Source organism: Salvia splendens, chromosome 5, assembly GCF_004379255.2.
Source record: "Salvia splendens isolate huo1 chromosome 5, SspV2, whole genome shotgun sequence".
Lineage (NCBI taxonomy): Eukaryota > Viridiplantae > Streptophyta > Magnoliopsida > Lamiales > Lamiaceae > Salvia > Salvia splendens.
The window spans coordinates 33,824,391-33,841,626 of record NC_056036.1 but is presented as its reverse complement, the minus strand read 5'-3'; the positions used below and the strand labels follow the sequence as shown (position 1 = coordinate 33,841,626).

At 41.3% G+C, this 17,236-nt stretch overlaps 2 protein-coding genes across 2 annotated transcripts; both read right to left on the bottom strand.

The window, feature by feature from the left end:
- Positions 1 to 1,308: 1,308 nt before the first annotated feature.
- Positions 1,309 to 2,490, bottom strand: LOC121804163 (exocyst complex component EXO70A1-like). The gene is made up of 3 exons (XM_042203699.1): positions 2,425 to 2,490; positions 2,359 to 2,381; positions 1,309 to 2,071 (listed from the first exon to the last, which is right to left on the bottom strand). The coding sequence occupies exons 1-3, from the start codon at positions 2,488 to 2,490 to the stop codon at positions 1,309 to 1,311; spliced, it is 852 nt and encodes a 283-aa protein (XP_042059633.1).
- Positions 2,491 to 10,182: 7,692 nt separating this feature from the next.
- On the bottom strand, positions 10,183 to 10,917 carry LOC121804162 (exocyst complex component EXO70B1-like). Its single transcript, XM_042203698.1, has one exon. It carries the CDS (start codon positions 10,915 to 10,917, stop codon positions 10,183 to 10,185), a length of 735 nt encoding a protein of 244 aa, XP_042059632.1.
- Positions 10,918 to 17,236: the final 6,319 nt, after the last annotated feature.

Sequence of the window (17,236 nt, the reverse complement as noted above, 5' to 3'; positions counted from 1 at the left end):
AGTGCCAACGCGACTCGATGTTGCTGAAAATCTCCCACGGGGAGCTGTCACCGTAGATCGCCTTCTCAATGACGCCCTTCCATATAGGATTCTGTCCCATCACCCACGGAATCAGGTAGCCATTGATCAGCTTCTCTCCGGTCGGATTTAACTCGAATCCCTGCTCGATCCGGATATCCAAGTTATCACACATCTTCACTCTCGTTTTTTCTTTCTTTCTCTCTCGTGTTTGCTTTGTATACTCTTGTGTGCAACTGTTATAGTACATATATACAGGGCTTTATGCGTAGGTTTTATTCAATGTAACATATTTAATTTATATAATACTATTTGTTATTTTCAGGGGTTAGAGATGTAAAGCTTTATCTTCGGAATCGGGATAATAGATTTAGTTACCATATATGTACAATTTCATGTGTTTCGACCTAGATAATTTCCTTTTATGTTAGATTCTACTCCCTCCGTCCGTGAATAGGAGTCCCGTTTTTCCATTTTAGTCTGTCCGTGAATAAGAGTCCTGGTTCACTTTTACCATAAATGGTAATAGGGTCTTAATTTCCACTAACTCATTCCACTCATATTTAATTTAAAACTAATATACAAGTGAAACCCTTATTCCACTAACTTTTTTCCACCTACTTTTCTTAACATTTCTTAAAACTCGTGCCACCCAGAAATGAGATTCTTACTGGCGGACGAAGGGAGTATTATTTTTTTTGGGGATCAGATTCTAAATTCTGGTTTTTTCTTCAGTTATATTAATAATTATAGTAAAATATATCCGCATTTCCATGTTTAGTTAATTAGGATATAGGTATTTGTTCTTTTCAGGTGTTCTTAGGATATAATTTGAGATAATATTATTTGTACTTTTTGAGTTGTTTCGGGCTAATCTTTTGGATAGTAAAGGCACAAGTCGTTTATGGTCTAAGGCCCAACTTTGATTGCCAGGCTATAAACCCAACCCAACTCATTCGTCTCTCAATATTCAATATTGATTATTTTATCTACTCATGAATTAGGGTTGTTTCTATATTCTTCTTCGTCTTTGTCGATCTTTGACAAGTGTTTTTTTCGTGTTGTCTGGTGGTTCGATTAGGTGGTAGATGTGTTATGTGCGTTGGTATAATCTTAGAAGAATAATAAAGCAAATATTCATAAAATAAGTTAAGGTTGTTAAAATAGTAAGCTATTGCCTCACCTCAAATAAAAAATACACTATTTTTTTCACACATATTTGACATTACTATTTTTTTTAATTTCATACAACTATCCTCTAAATTGCAACATCGAACCAAAAACCTCTCACTAACCTTCAAACAAACACATCACAACTTTCTCAACATCGCAAAAATTCCCAAACTGCTTCAGCCTCCCAACATTTTTCCCATGCCTATGAAGAAACGCAGTGTAAAGAGGCATGATCATCAGCAAAACCAAAATCCGAAACTCCTTCCGAAGCTCAGCCTCGGCCAAGATCCAACCACTCTGCGCTTCAACAACCTCCTTAAACCTGGCTTGGAAGGCCTTAAACCTCAGCCTCGAGAAAAACGAGCCAGCAAACAAGCCTCCGAGCCTCTCAAAACAGTCGATTTCCAAGCAATCAAACACGCCCTTCCATGAATTCAGGTAGAAACTGGCTGTGAGATTGTACTCATTGGCTAACCTGTTCGTGAATTCCTCTCCGATCATCTCCCTCAGCTCGAACGAGCCTTTGATCCGATGAACGATGTAGTGCACGTTGTTCATCACGAAGAAATTAGACAATGCTGCGTCTTTGTAGTGCTTGGATTTGGCCTTGAGGTTGAGATACAGAGTTTCGATGATGCAGAGCAAGTGAAGCACCAACGGCGAATTCGATGATTCCGTTGAGAAATCTAGATCGATCTGCAAAGGTTTGCGCACGATCAGCAGCGTCAATATCTGCTTGTAATCGACGATTGAATCGATGTAATCCATCACCGCCGTATTCAACGGGTGGATCGAGCCTCCGGTGATCAGAAACTTCGTCGGCTCTCCGATCACCGCCGTCTCGAACTCTAATAGAATAGCTCTTGCAGCATCGGTCAAGCTAAGTGTTAGAAAAGGAATAGATTCAGCATTAACTATGGAGAATCAATTACTTTAATCAAGGATGAACATAATATATTTAAGAAAATAGAATGATTTGTTTAACTAGTATAGAACTTACCATGTACATGTTTCTACTCCATATTTAAAGGGATCTCTACATAGAGAAATAAACATCTCATTCTAACCTATCGTTCTCTACCATTCTCTCTTTCAATTATGTTTTCTGCACCATTTAACATGGTATCAGAGCCAGGTTCAGAAAAGTTTCATCATCGTCCCTAAAACCTTTCCCGGCCTTTAGCCAAAACCTGCAGAAAACCTTCCAAACATGTCAGAAACTGATCAAAATACCAGTTCATCCCAGTCGGATGAAATTGCCAGGCAAATTGCCGAAATCATGAGTAAAAGTCTTGCCATGATAATACCTCAAACACCCAAACCAGAAACCATAGAAAACCCACCAGAAAAACCAGTTGTGTACAAAATTGATACACAACCTCTCCACATCGGAGGAAGTAAGTTAAATGGAGACTGTAACGGCCCGAAAATTTTGAAAATTTAGATTAGTTCAAAGGCGTTGGAGGTCGTAAATAAATTAATTTATAGGTCTTAATTAGTACTATAACTTAGTATGTTGGGTTGGTAAGAAAATTAATTCCAGAAGTGTGTAGATAGTTCTTACAATGTGAATTATTTGTTTGTAATGTTTATTATTAGAAGTATAGAGAAAGAATAGAAAAAAAAAGAGTGATTTAAAGAAATAGAAAAAGAAATTGGAAAATTGAATGAGATTTTTATACCTATTTCTCCCTTCTGGAACTTACTGGAGTCCTCTATCCCTCCCTCACATTTCTACACCTCTATTTCACCATGGACACACACGCACACATTCCTCCGGGGAGCGCTGCCTCACCTCCGGCAACCATCGCCTTCCGTTCAGCGTGGCAACCCTCCGTGTCTCCCTCTCTGCCTCGTCACATCTCACCTCCCTACACACCAAAACACGTACATCTCTCTCTCTGCAGCGAATGTCCGACGGATTTTCCACCACCACCGTCCCCGTTTTCCGGCAGCTGTGAGTTGGAATTGTCTCCCCTTTGTGTAAGCAACTCTCTCACACCTCCAATTTGTCTATTTTCTTCTTCATATTGAAGCTAGGGTTCACAATCAAGTTTTCCCCATTTTGGAATTCAAGTAAAATAGGTGCAAATCTGACATTTTTTATTTCTAATTTTCTGCCTAGAAATATTTAGAGAGATGAAACAGAATGGAAGGTTATCTTGATATGTGAATGAAGGGAAAGCTTAGGATTCTTCTTTTTAGTTTGGAAAATTGTTATGCTACTTGGATTGATTTTAGAATTTATCTTATAAGTATGATTTACTCCTTAATGAAGGGAAATGATTATTCTTGGTATGACAAAGTTTGGGATAGCTTATAGCTAGGTGTGAAACTTGATGAGTTTATATATTTTTGATTGATTATGTTCACAATAACTAAGATGTGCGTGTTTGAGAATATCTATTACCATAAGAGTTAAGTCCAAGTTGAAGAAAAATAGTGAAGCTGTATGCTATCTTATTTAATTTGGTCATAGAACTCAAGTTTCTAAATGTTGGTTTGGAATTTGCGCATGGACAATAATATAATAATTTGAATAAGCTAGGTATGTAAGTGGTTAAAAGAAACTAAGAGGAGAATATGATTCATGTTTGAAGTATTTGTAATGATGTTGATGCATGTAATATATATGTGAAATGGTAAGGTAACACGTGCAAGGAGGAACATGAACCAAGGATTTCGATGTCAAGGCTCCTTGGACTCGAGGTAGTGTATTCTACATTAGGTATGAAAAGAAGATACTGATGTGTTATGTTAGTAATTATTGAAAATAAGTATTGATATGAAAATGAGTATATTTGACTGTGTTTACGCCCCGTGCTTGAGTGTGTTCTGTGGGTACAATTGGCATGCCATAGGACAGCAGCGCTGCATTATCTGTGATCTCTCGTCTTCTGGATAACTGAAGCGAGGATCGTCTGTTATCTGATGGGCCCCTATCTGATCTGTCTGATATGCACCCTAAGGGGTGATCTGATTATCTGTCTGCATCCTAATGGGTGGTCTGGGCGGCATCCTCTCGAGGACCATGGCCGCGTCTGGATCTGATTCTGTTTCTGATCTGGTCCGCGTACCCTAGTTTGTCACTAAGCACTTAATGGGGCTATATGTGTTCTGATATGTGAGAACAATGGTGATTGTTATATGTGTTATGATATATCTGGTACATGAGAGCAGATTTTGTTATATGTGTTTGGATATGTGAAAGCTATATTCTTATGTGAAAAACGATATTATGTGATGCTAAATGATATATTCTGATACTAATGATCCTCTGATGCAAAAAGGGTGAATCTGATATTGTTTGATATGATTTGACGTTGTATGAAGTTATGATGTTGCTCGACACTAGCAATTGATAATTGATCATGTTTATTGGTATATTATGTGATTATATGATTATGCCTTCAGTAAGTCCCAAGAAATCAAAGGAGGAAAGGTCATACTTTTATTGTTGGTTATTTTGATATGTATATGGTTATGAGAATGTTGGCGATCTGTATACGCGTTGGTGTATAATTAATATTGTGACATATTCTGTGGTTAACTCGATAATTGGTGATGTGCACTTTACCTTGTGTTCTATCTTATTGGTTTATGAATTTATATGTGACTATGTATCTGGTAAATTCCATGAGATCCAGGAATGATGACCTAAACTTGTGATTATGATGTTGGGGGTTTCTGATATTAGACATATGTAAATAGATATGATGAGGTAGGCTTTGGAGTGTTTTCTGGATTAATAATAATGAAAACACATAGGTTGCATAACGTTTACTTAACTCTGGAAATTAGGCTCTATTGTTGATTATACTACTGCGCTTGTTGAAGCTCATTGCATTCCGCTTTTCCCCCTGCAGATTAATTCTTTCGATGTACAGCTGCTCAAGTTGGGTCACTAGCCAGCCTTTTTGTGTTCAAAAAAATTCTTTCAGATATTCTAGATGTGGCATGTTTAGAAAGTGTATTGTAGTTCGGACGTTTCATTTACTTCGCTATCCAGGTTGTATAAACATATATATATATATATAGACTTTCGGAAACAGGTTTATGGTCTAATTTCAGACGATATATAGCAGTTTTTTTCGTTTGCCAAGTAAAGGAAAATAATCTCTCTGTATAAAAAAAAATAAGAGAATCAATGATTTTCTATTAAGTCGGGATTTGTACTGAAAGGTGACATCACTTACTCGATTATTGAATTAATCGGGTAAGGGGTGTTACAGAGACAATTACTCCGAATGGGCCGTGTTGATTCAGACGGCTATAAGCGGCAGGGGAATGGTATCTCACGTTACCGGAGTGTCGCCTTCCCCTCCACGAACAGATCCAGCCTTCCCGCAATGGCAACAAGCCGATCATTGCGTGTTTACATGGATTACACAGAACATCGAACCGCGGCTGGTCAGCCGGGTGTTGAAACAACCGACTACCAAACACATATGGGATGCATTGGCAGTCACCTACGGGAGCGGAGGAGACAAACTCCAGATTTACGACCTCCACATCAAAGTCGGTATGGTGAAACAAGGTAATCAATCGTTGGAAGAGGTATGGAGCACCCTACAGGATCTATGGATGTCGATAGATCAGAAGCGAACAAATCCTATGAAGTACCCTGAGGATATGGAAATACACGACAATTGGATCCAAGAACAGAGATTATACACCTTCCTAACTGCCATTGACGGGAAATACGAATCAACAAAGAGGGAAATAGTTAAAATGGAACCACTTCCCTCGGTCGATCTTGCGTATAATCTGATCAAGCAGGAAGAAACACGATCTCAAGTGTTGCAGTCAGGAACCACAACCACTGCGGATGGCATCGGGGCTGGACTCATCGCCCGAGGAGGATCGAACCAGTCCAGGGGCGGCTCGAGGGTGGCAACAATCGAGGTGGAGGTGGTTGGAACCGGCGAAGCAACGATGAAGACAAATCCAAGCTTGTTTGTTCCTATTGCAAAAAGAAGAAACACACAAAAGAATCATGCTTCGAACTGATCGGATTTCCCGATTGCTGGGAGGAGAAACATGGCAAGAATCTGGGGGCTCCACCACCGAATCGCACACCCTGGAACCACGGAGGTCACGCGGCGGCAGCCGTCGGAGGCGATGGAGGAGGATATCCTCACGCCGCCACCGAGGGCAACAGGGAAGTCGCACAAACTCGGGGCGGCGATAGGGGAACTGCATCGACCGGCGCTGCACAGCCGGCGACTCACACCGGCGCCGCCAATTTCGCTGGAGGAACGGTGATAGCGGACTAGATGGAAGCGGAATTCGGGAGAATGGAGGAAGACATGGCGGCGAGTGGAGGTAATGTAGGGTTTGGGGGATTTTTTATTAAAAATCCCCAAACTCTACAAAATTCTCGCTTTTTCCCCAAAATTTAGATAAATTACCTTATACACCCCATTTATTACCCAATGACCCCCGAACTTATATTTCGTGCAAATCAGACCCCAAATTGTGTGATATTCCTGTAAATGCCCAAATTGTGTGTAAGAATAGATTTCAGCCCCTAGAAAACTTGGGAATTGCATGTAAGGTGTCTAATGAACATGAGAAAAATGATATATGGATATTTGATTGTGGGGCGACAGACACAATAACTTATGATGCCTCAGATCTTACAGGGATTCAAAACCCTCAGAAATCCCATATTCAGACAGCTAATGGGGAGTTTACAAAAGTTGAAGGGGCGGGGACCGAGAAAATATCACATACTCTTCAATTATCTAATTGCCTTTACATTCCTTCGATGTCTCACAAATTGTTGTCTATTAGTCATGTCACGAAGGAATTAAATTGCACCTTATTGATGCAACCACATTTCTGTCTGCTGCAGGATATCCGAACCGGGGAAATAATTGGACGTGGCACTGAACGTGATGGATTGTACTATGTAGACGAGATAGCTCAAAAAGGAACCGCCATGCTAACTCACGGGTCGGCCGATAGGAAAGCTTGGCTTTGGCATCGGCGCTTGGGACATCCGTCTATCGGTTACTTAAAATTATTATTTCCCGATTTTGTTTCAAAACATGATGAGTACTGTGAAACCTATTTTTTGGCCAAAAGCCACCGAACTTCTTATCCTTTGAATAATACTCGTGTTGATTTTCCGTTTTCATTAATTCACTCTGATGTTTGGGGGCCCGCACCTTTTACTGGGGGACAGGGACTTAGATACTACTTAGTTTTTGTAGATGACTGCACTCGCATGACTTGGGTGTACTTCATGAAACAAAAATCCGAGGTTGCTATGACTAAATTTTTTTCAAGAAAATGGTCTGATTCACCAAACCAGTTGTGCCTATACTCTCGAACAAAATGGTGTAGCCGAAAGGAAAAACTGTTCCCTCCTAGAAATGACCCGCTCTATGCTCATTGAATCAAAAGCCCCGCAACATTTTTGGCCAGAAGCCATTGCCACCTCAGCCTACCTATTAAACAGATTACCCACAAGTATCCTCAAACACCAAACACCACTCCAAGTCCTATCATCCTTCACTAAAATTCCACCACCCTTAACTCTTGAACCACGAGTCTTTGGGTGCTCTGTTTTTGTTCATACCCCGAAACATGAACGAACCAAACTTTCTCCGTGTGCGATTAAGTGTGTCTTCGTAGGGTACGGGGTAAACCAAAAGGGGTATAGATGCTTTGACCCTAAAACCAACCGAATGTGTGTCACCATGAATTGCAATTTCCTTGAAACCGAGTACTTCTATACTCATCTCAGCGGTCAGGGGAAAAATAGTAGTAAGGACCCGCTAAGTTGGATATTAGCGCCAATGCCAACGCCAAGTAATCTAGAAGTGGACCTAACAGAGACGACAGTAAGAGCAAGTCTCTGAAGTAGGACAGTTCGTCCCTGAAGGTGACACTCAGCCAACTACTTCCTCATTGAGGCTATCCAATGTAAGTTTTGATAACCATGTTCTTCCGGTTCCCTTTACGACTAATGATGAACATGTAGATGAAGAAACAGAGCCCTTTGTGGAAAGCACAAATGAGGAAACTAGTGAAGATGAGGAGGTCGAAGGAGTTGACCCCGACACGGGGGGATACATCCTCCCCCATCAGTCGAACAGGGGAGTTCCACCCAAAAGGTACACACCTAAGCGGATTAACAGGAAGGCTCGCTAGTCCGTCGCTTGCCTAGCGACAAGTCACCTATCAGAAATGGCTCAAGCATTTGAAAATGCACTATATGAGGAAGAAGAGATTCCACAGTCATGGGAAGAGGCTATGAGACATAAGCACTGGAGAGAGGCGATGCAAAAGGAAATAGATGCATTAATTCGGAACAATACTTGGGAATCGTGCGTTTTACCCAAAGGGAAGCGACATGTGGGATGTCGATGGGTTTTCACTATCAAGAGGAGACCAGATGGCTCAGTGGAGAGGTACAAAGCACGGGTAGTTGCAAAGGGCTATACTCAGACATATGGGGTAGACTATTCAGAAACCTTCTCCCTAGTGGCCAACACAATCCGAGTCTTATTGTCTGTGGCGGCAAATAGGGATTGGCCATTGCACCAACTCGATGTGACGAATGCTTTTCATCATGGTGAGCTGAAGAAGGAAGAAGAAGTGTATATGGAAGCTCCTCCAGGATTCACAGCAGGCTTCAAGAAGGGTGAAGGATGTAGGCTAAGGAAAACTCTATATGGGTTGAAGCAGTCCCCAAGAGTATGGTTTGGGAAGTTCGCCGGGGCAATGATCCGTTATGGGTATAAACAGAGCAACTCCGACCATACTTTATTTTTGAAGAAAAGAGGAGATAAAATCACTTGCTTGATTATTTACGTCGATGACATGATCATCACAGGTGATGACTTGGAAGAGATTGAGAGCTTGAAGAAGAATCTGTTTCAGGAGTTTGAGATGAAAGACCTAGGGGATCTCAAGTATTTCCTTGGGATTGAGGTATTGAGATCACGGAGAGGGATCTTTTTGAGACAGAGAAAGTACATTCTGGACATCCTAGTAGAGACGGGTCTCCTAGAGTGTAAGCCGGCAGAAACACCTATAGCAGTTAATCATGGATTGCAGATTAATGATAAGGTCAAGTTGACAAATCGAAGTCGATATCAGCGACTGGTTGGAAAACTTATCTATCTATCACACACCAGGCCAGACATTGCCTACGCTGTAGGGATCTTGAGTCAGTTCATGCATCGGCCACAAACAGATCATATGGAAGCAACGCTAAGAATTTGTCGATATCTGAAGGGGACAACAGGACATGGAGTGGTGTTCTCTAAAAATGATAACCTTGAGATACATGGATAGACGGGTGCTGATTGGACCGGGAATCCCAATGATAGGAGGTCAACCGCCGGGTACTTTACCTTTGTTGGAGGTAACTTGGTAACTTGGAGAAGTAAGAAACAGAAAGTGGTGGCCCTCTCGAGTACTGAGGCAGAGTTTCGTGGGATTAAAAGTGGTCTAACTGAGATAATGTGGCTAAGAAGGTTGATGAAAGAACTTGGCCTCAATCCTAGTAAGAAGTGTCGACTATACTGCGATAACAAGGCTGCTATAAGCATTTCAGAGAATCCTGTTCAACATGATCGGACTAACCACGTGGAGGTGGACAGGCATTTCATCAAAGAGAATATCGAAGGTGGGGTTGTTGAACTACCGTTTGTCCGCTCAGAAGATCAGCTTGCCGATATACTGACAAAGGCAGTTAATGTTAGAAGCTTTGAGAATGCACTTTGCAAATTGAGTATCGGAGACCCCACTACTCAATTTGAGGGGGAGTGTTAGAAAAGGAATTGATTCTGCATTAACTATGGAGAATCAATTACTGTAATCAAGGATGAACATAATATATTTTAGAAAATAGAATGATTTGTTTAACTAGTATAGAACTTACCATGTACATGTTTCTACTCCCTATTTAAAGGGATCTCTACATAGAGAAATAAACATCTCATTCTAACCTATCGTTCTCTACCATTCTCTCTTTCAATTATGTTTTCTGCACCATTTAACACTAAGCAACAGATCCACAGCTTTTTTACACACACATATCCCAAATTTCCACTGGAAAATCGTTTTCACATCAGGCAACAGATTTGAGATCGTTATGTACAGATCCAAAACACTAGACATTTTCTCCGGCGATTTCCGGCCGTTGCTAATTGCCTCGGCAAAATTGAAGAGCGAATCGGCGTGATCGCGGACGGTTTCGACGAAACAAGCATCGTCAAAACCGGAATTTCCCAAACCTTTGAAGATCTGCTCGGCCAATCGCCTTTCCTCGGCGAAGAGAACTCGGACGCAGATCTCGGCGTTGCGGATCCATAGCCGGATCTTCTGCTGCTGGACGCGCCACTCGAGGTGCTGGATGATCTTCGCGCTCGAATTCTCGATTCCTAAAATTTTGAAGCTCTCGTCCAAGGCGGACTTCCGCGCGCCGGCATAGAAGTGGATGCACTCTCTGGAATTGCCGGCGGCGATAATGCGGTCGGCGATGCGTCGGAGATCTCGGATTGCTTCGTTGAGGAGTGAATTGACTTCCAATATGTCGTAGATTACTTCGACCGAGAACGAGCTGAAATCGGACGTGGTCGAGTGGCCTGCGAGCGGTCCTTTTGCGTAGGTTGAGGCGGAGGAAAGGAGAGTTGATCGGAATTCGTCCTTGAGAGGCGGAATGGAATTTGGGGATTCGTTGACGGCGTCTGATTCGCCGGAATTCATTCTACGACGTGACTTTTCTGGCGGATTGGAGTTCCGGCGAAGGATTTTAATCACTGGAGAGGGACTAAGGGGGCGTAGCGGCGGTTGCTACCGGTGGCTCAGTGAAAATGGCGTAGGGCTTTATACAGAAAGATAAGAGTTTGGCGGGTTTTTTTGTATTTGTGGTGAAGAATGGCGTAGGAAATTTAATACTACTATTAATTTTTTTTAACTTAATGTATATTACTTTATTAAATATTTTGGCTAGAAATTGAAACTGTAAATAGTCGAAACGAGTCATCCACCTTATTCTTCACGTTTCTATTCTGTAAATCAAAAATATTTTGATTTATAAATTTATCAAGAAAACTATATACTAATAAATTGAATATATGTGGACTAAGTCTGATTATTTTTATATCTAAAGAAAATTACAAACCGAAAGTCTTGAACACGACAAAGACTTTGAAAATTATTGTTACGTTAATGCCTCGGACTAATAGCATCAGCAATGGCGGATGTCCTGCTGAACGTCGGACCGGCGTGCCGGATGTCTGGGACTTCCGCCATTAGGCGAGAAGAGGCGGATGCGGACGTCCGCTGCGGATGTGAGGTATCCACGGCCTTCCGGCGACGTCCGTCATTGCGGTGCCAGGGCGAACGTCCCGATTTTTATTTTTTTTTTAAAACTCTATATATACGGCTATTTGAACTTCATTTATTCGCACCACTTGTTTTAACGAGTTTCTCTCTCTACTGTCATTTCTTTTGAAGATAAATGGAGCACGACAGTGATTCTCCCGCCACGAGCGAGTCACAAACGCAGATGTTTCCCGTTGGACATGGGGGAAACGTCGGCGAAACTGCTGGGATGTCCGTGATGATGCCCGGAATGGCGCCGATGATGCCCCAACCCCAAATGGCGGGGATGGTGCCCGGGTACTATAATATGTATCCTTGGTATGCAGGGATGGGTGGGATGATGCCCCAAATGCCCGGGGTGAGTTCCGCGATGACGGGGATTACGCATGTCCCGATGATGTCCCAAATGCCCGGGATGATGCAGGGCATGCATGCCGCTATAGGGGGTAGCAGGCCGGGGGTCCCACAATCACCTGGGGACAATGTCTATCGCCCCTACATAGATTTATTGTCTAGCGATCCCCAGAGTACTCCTCTGGAGACACAGTTCGCCGGCATTGAGACTTCTCTTTTGAGGAGTTGGGGATATCTCCGGTCAGGGAGTCTCCCACTCAGATACCACCGGCAGTAGGGAGGTCGAAGAAGAAGGGCAAAGGGAAGAGCAAGGGCACTACCTCGTCCTCGCGTACGGGGGACGAGGGTGGGGCGGGGACAGAGGGGACATAGGAGGAGGCCGGCGAGGGAAAGAGGACCATCTGGAGCGTGGCGGAGTGCGTCGCGCTGGCTCAAGCCTGGGTCGGTATAGTCGAGGATCCCTACATCGGGGCGAACAGGCAAATCGACAGAATATGATGGCGCATTAGCCAAAGCTATCTCAGATTCAAACCACCAAGTGGGAAGTCTCACGATGAAGAGCAATCTCGGAAATAGTGGGAGCGGCTGAGGAAGCAGCTCAGCCGATTTGCCGGCATCTACCAAAACAACCTCTGCACGGCAACCAGCGGCATGACCACGGAGGATGTGAAGTCTTTGTCCATGCAGTAGTTCCCCGACAAGGAGAAGAAGTTCGTCTATCTTGTTGTGTAGAATTCTTCCAAGTTTTGTACGGGTCTTGAATCTGGCTGGCCGAAGCGGACGAAGATCAACGCCTCTGGTGAGTACAGCAGCAGTGCCGGTTCCCACAACCTCCCCAACGCCGAGGCAGAGTTCCCGACCCCTCAATCGTCTTCCCGTCACCATCACCTGGTTGGGGGAAGCGCCAGCGTGTCCCACGAGGTCCAATCGGCAACTCCTTCCCAGCTCAATCCCGAGCTCACCCAACTCGCCCGCATGCAGCAGCAGCAGAGCCTGCTAGACACCATGGACAAGTGGCATGCAGCGACTGACCCCTTATACAAGTTGATGCTGAAGGATGTCATCGACAATATGAGGCGCGATTTGGGGATGCCATCCCTGCCCGAGAGTGACGCTGGGACTGGCCACATGGACGACGAGGAGTGAGACGGGGGTCGCGTTTGTCGAAGCTTTGGGTTAAAATTTTTTAAAAATAATTATGTATGTTTTTTACTATTTAAATAAAATCGTTGCATTTTCCCCATATTCGTGTCGAAATTTTAATTTCGTAAATAGCATATTTGTGAATTTGTGAATTTTTATTATTGTGGATGTCCGACGGGATATCCTTGGGGATGTCCCTCATTGTGCAGTGGGATGTCTTTATGACGTGACAGTACAGTGGGAGGTCCTTATGATGTGGCAGGAGGTGTTTTTGGGAAGTCCGGTGGGACATCCGCACCATTGTGGATGCTCTTAGTTTTTACTCTTCAATTGTTGCCTACTAGTTCACTTGCACTTGCAACCTTGATTCTAAAGAAATTTCTTTCTTTCTTTAAGTCTGAGTGCTGCTTTTATTGCTTTTGTAGACACAGACTAACTCGACCATTTATTGTGTTCTTAGATTAGTTGTACTTTGTTTGAGTAATTAACAACGGCTGACCAAGTGCAAGTTTCATTACTATTTTAAACCTTTGAACATTATAATTATAAATAAAAAATATATTTTAATTTATTATTTAAAAATTATATTCATTTTTTGATTTAAAATTTATTTTATTTTTATGGTACATTATGTATGCACAAATTAATAACTTAGGTAAAAATGACTTGCATATTCTGTATCAAAATATCAATAATTTGTATGTATATTAATTTTTATAAATATAAAATTATTAATAAAAAACATTCTATTAATTATAGGTAATCATAAAAAATTTGAGCGCGATTAACATGACAGGTTAGCCCGAAATCCAAATATTTAGGATTAAGGTCGACAATTTATATCAGGAATAATTCTATCTGGGATTGGACGGTGCATAAGAAGAACGACTCTATGCTTATAAAGAAGCTCTTGTCCATCCGGGATGAGATGTTGGACAAATGCACCCAAGACGAGATCACAACACTATGGAGTTCTTGGTTCGCGGGAAAAGGGTTCGTGAGGCATATGAGTGGTTTAGGCCGAGAGGTGAGAGACGATTCTAGGCTAAGTATGTTTGGAAGGACTATGTCCCTCCTAAGTACTCGTTCATTACTTGGCTCGCACTTCGAGGACGCCTTTCCACACAGGATTGCCTCCATTTCTTGGAGAACTTGGACCCTACTTGTCAGCTTTGTCGTTGGGAGGAGGAATCAGCAGACCATCTCTTCTTCAAATGCCCGAAGACTTGGGCTGTTTGGGGAAAGATCATGTTGTGGCTTGGCATCGCGAGGAGATCGAAGACGATCAGGAGTGTCATCAAATGGGTAGGACGGCAGATCAGAGATTCACAGGTTGTTCAGATGGCGAAGAGGATTGCACTCATGGCTTCAGTGGCGATCATTTGGAGAACGCGGAACAAGGTTATCTTCGATAGGAAGACATTGGATGCAGTTAGGGTCATCTTTGAGATCAAAGAAGCTACCTACAACATCTTGTACTCACATTTCCCACACGAGCAGGTTCTTCTCCACCTTCCGGATAGATGATGGTGTTTACTTCTTTCGGATGTTTTGTCTTTGATGCACTTTGAGTCACTCTTCAGGGTACTCTTTTTCCCCTTGGGGAGTTTTATCCCATGGGGTTTTAACGAGGCCCGCCCACTCTGGGTTTCGATGGGTGACCTGAACTGAGGTTGTTCTTGTTGAGGCCTTGCCCCTTGTTTTTTTGTTTCTTGATTTCCACCATGTTTCTTCTTTCTAAACGACTTGTGGCTTTTCACTTGTACTTTCCTCGGGTATGCCCGAGTGTATGATGTAAACCAGAGTTTCAGCTTTTAATTTATTTATTCATAAAAAAAATAAAAAAATCATAGTCCGAATGACCTATAATCGAATAGCTCAACAACCCGAGCAAGTTAACCCAATTATCATCCCTAGATTTGACATCAAAGCTTAGTTCAAAATTAGAATTGAGAAATATCATTAACTTAGACAGTGAATAATTAACAAGGTTTTCTTGATTCAATTAATTGTCAATCTACTTTTGCATCATTGTCTTTAGGAATTTTTTATGTAATTCATTATTGCATCGTTTCTTGTCTACATGTTGTAAAATAGTATAAGAAAGCCAACATGAATGGAAATGGATTTTTTTCTTGGAAATTATACGTTGGAATATATTTTACACGCCACTTTTAGTTACTCCCTCCGTCCCATAAAAAACATGCACACCTTTCATTTTCGTTCGTCCCAAAAAAATATGGGCATTTCAATTTATGAATAATTATCCCAATATATTATCTCTATACATCAAATTATTTACAACTTATACCACCATTAAAACACTACTAATAATATAATTCCCACTATAGGCTAACGTTGATACTCTTCTAATTTTCTCTATTACTTTACCTATTTTATCTTATTTTACGTGCCATATCATATGTCCATATTTATATGGGATGGAGGGAGTGTTTTTTTTTTAACTTTTTTTTAATAAATGATGATGTGTTCTCACTCTTTATAATGCAATTGCAATGCCTACCCGAAGGCACTAGTTAGAATAACCAGTTGAGATACCCTAACTTCACATTCAAATAACGAGTTGGATGAGTTCTAACTTCTTGCCAGGTCCTCTACATTGCTAGTCAATTGATTTGTTTTTGTTTGATTTATAACTTCTTTTTTTTGGGATTATCATTGTTGGGACACTCATATGTATGTTGTGCTAGGTCGAGAGCTACTCATTTTGATTCTGTTCCCCTTCTAGATCATTGTTTTGATCGTGATCCTTTTGGATTTTAGATTTGATCTTTTGATAGATGGTTATGTCTGTGAGCATATCCCAATGTTGTTCATAGGTCTTACTCCCTCCGACCCCTATTAAATGTCTTATATTTTATTATTTGGACGGGTCCCTAATAAATGTCATATTTTACTTTTATCCCATCCGTTCGCCATTTATAATTCCATTTGGACTCGGCACGAATTTTAAGAAATTGTTTGACTTTGTAAAGAAAAATGGGGAAATGAGTTAGTTGAATGCGGACCTCATTTTTATATATTGATTTTTTATTATAGAATGTGAGTTTAATAAGTTAGGTGAATAGTGAGGTCCATTTACTTAGAATGGAAAAAAGTATATGAGACTAAAAATCGCGGACACCCCGAAATGATAAAATAAGACATTATTTCACCGACGGAGGGAGTACTCCTTTTAATAAATGAATCTCACATTCCACTAACTCATCACATTCACATTTTATTATAAAACTAATGGTAGGACCCAAAACCCATTAAATTTTTTCAATTCATTTTCCTTCACCAAATCAAACAATTTCTAAAAATCTGTGTTGATCAAATATGTGATATTTAACGGGGACTAGAGGAATTACGTTATATCGAACTCACTTTAGACTAAGTATGAGACTGCCGTGATTATTTTGAAAAAAAGCTCTATAATTCTACTACCATAAATTGAATCCACTTATAAATTTGATAAAAGTTTAAAAAATTAAATATAAAACTAATAGTCGTATTTTATAAGTCAATAGTAGGAGTATATCAATTTGAAACATCGAAAATGATTTAGGCCATCCACAACGCTGTTCCTATACCGTTCCTAAACCGTTCCTTAAACTACTATTTGCGGGCCCCACTGTACTTTTTTACTCCATTCCTTAACTAAGGAATGGAACCTGCAACCCTCCGTTCCTTAACCGTTCCTTAAATTACTATTCATTCAATTTCATTTTTTTTTATTTCCAACTCAATTCAATTAAAAAACACACTTTAATAAAAAACAAACACACTTTATTAAAAAACACACAACATTAAAACAAAGTTACAACTTAAACTTAAAAAAATAAAAAGCACACACTTAAAATCTTAAAAAAATAAAAGTACACAATTTTAATATTTTTTTTATTAAATTCGAATTTTAAAAAAATTAAAATTTTTTTATTAATTTTTTTTATTAAATTCAAATTTAAAAAAAAATGAATTATTGCGTCACCGTGACGAAACCCACTCGCGGGGCAGCGAGTGGGCGTCACGCGTGCGCTGAGAGCCCTCCACGTCGCGTGGCGGAACGTGTCGTGCCGCGTGCCGCGGCAACGACACCCGACACGGCATAGGCACGGAATGGCGACGACACGGCGGCTGCAACGCGTGCCGCCGCGGAATCGTTCCTCCGGAACGGCATAGGTACCGCAACGGCACA

Excerpts from the sequence above, each read along its gene's own strand:
- LOC121804162 (XM_042203698.1), bottom strand. The coding sequence starts at position 10,917 with ATGAATTCCGGCGAATCAGACGCCGTCAACGAATCCCCAAATTCCATT.
- LOC121804163 (XM_042203699.1), bottom strand. The coding sequence starts at position 2,490 with ATGGCAAGACTTTTACTCATGATTTCGGCAATTTGCCTGGCAATTTCA. Across the intron at positions 2,382-2,424 it reads CATCCGACTGGGATGAACTG|GTTTTGGCTAAAGGCCGGGA; the intron begins GTATTTTGATCA and ends GGTTTTCTGCAG. Across the intron at positions 2,072-2,358 it reads TTGGCTAAAGGCCGGGAAAG|CTTGACCGATGCTGCAAGAG; the intron begins GTTTTAGGGACG and ends TCTAACACTTAG.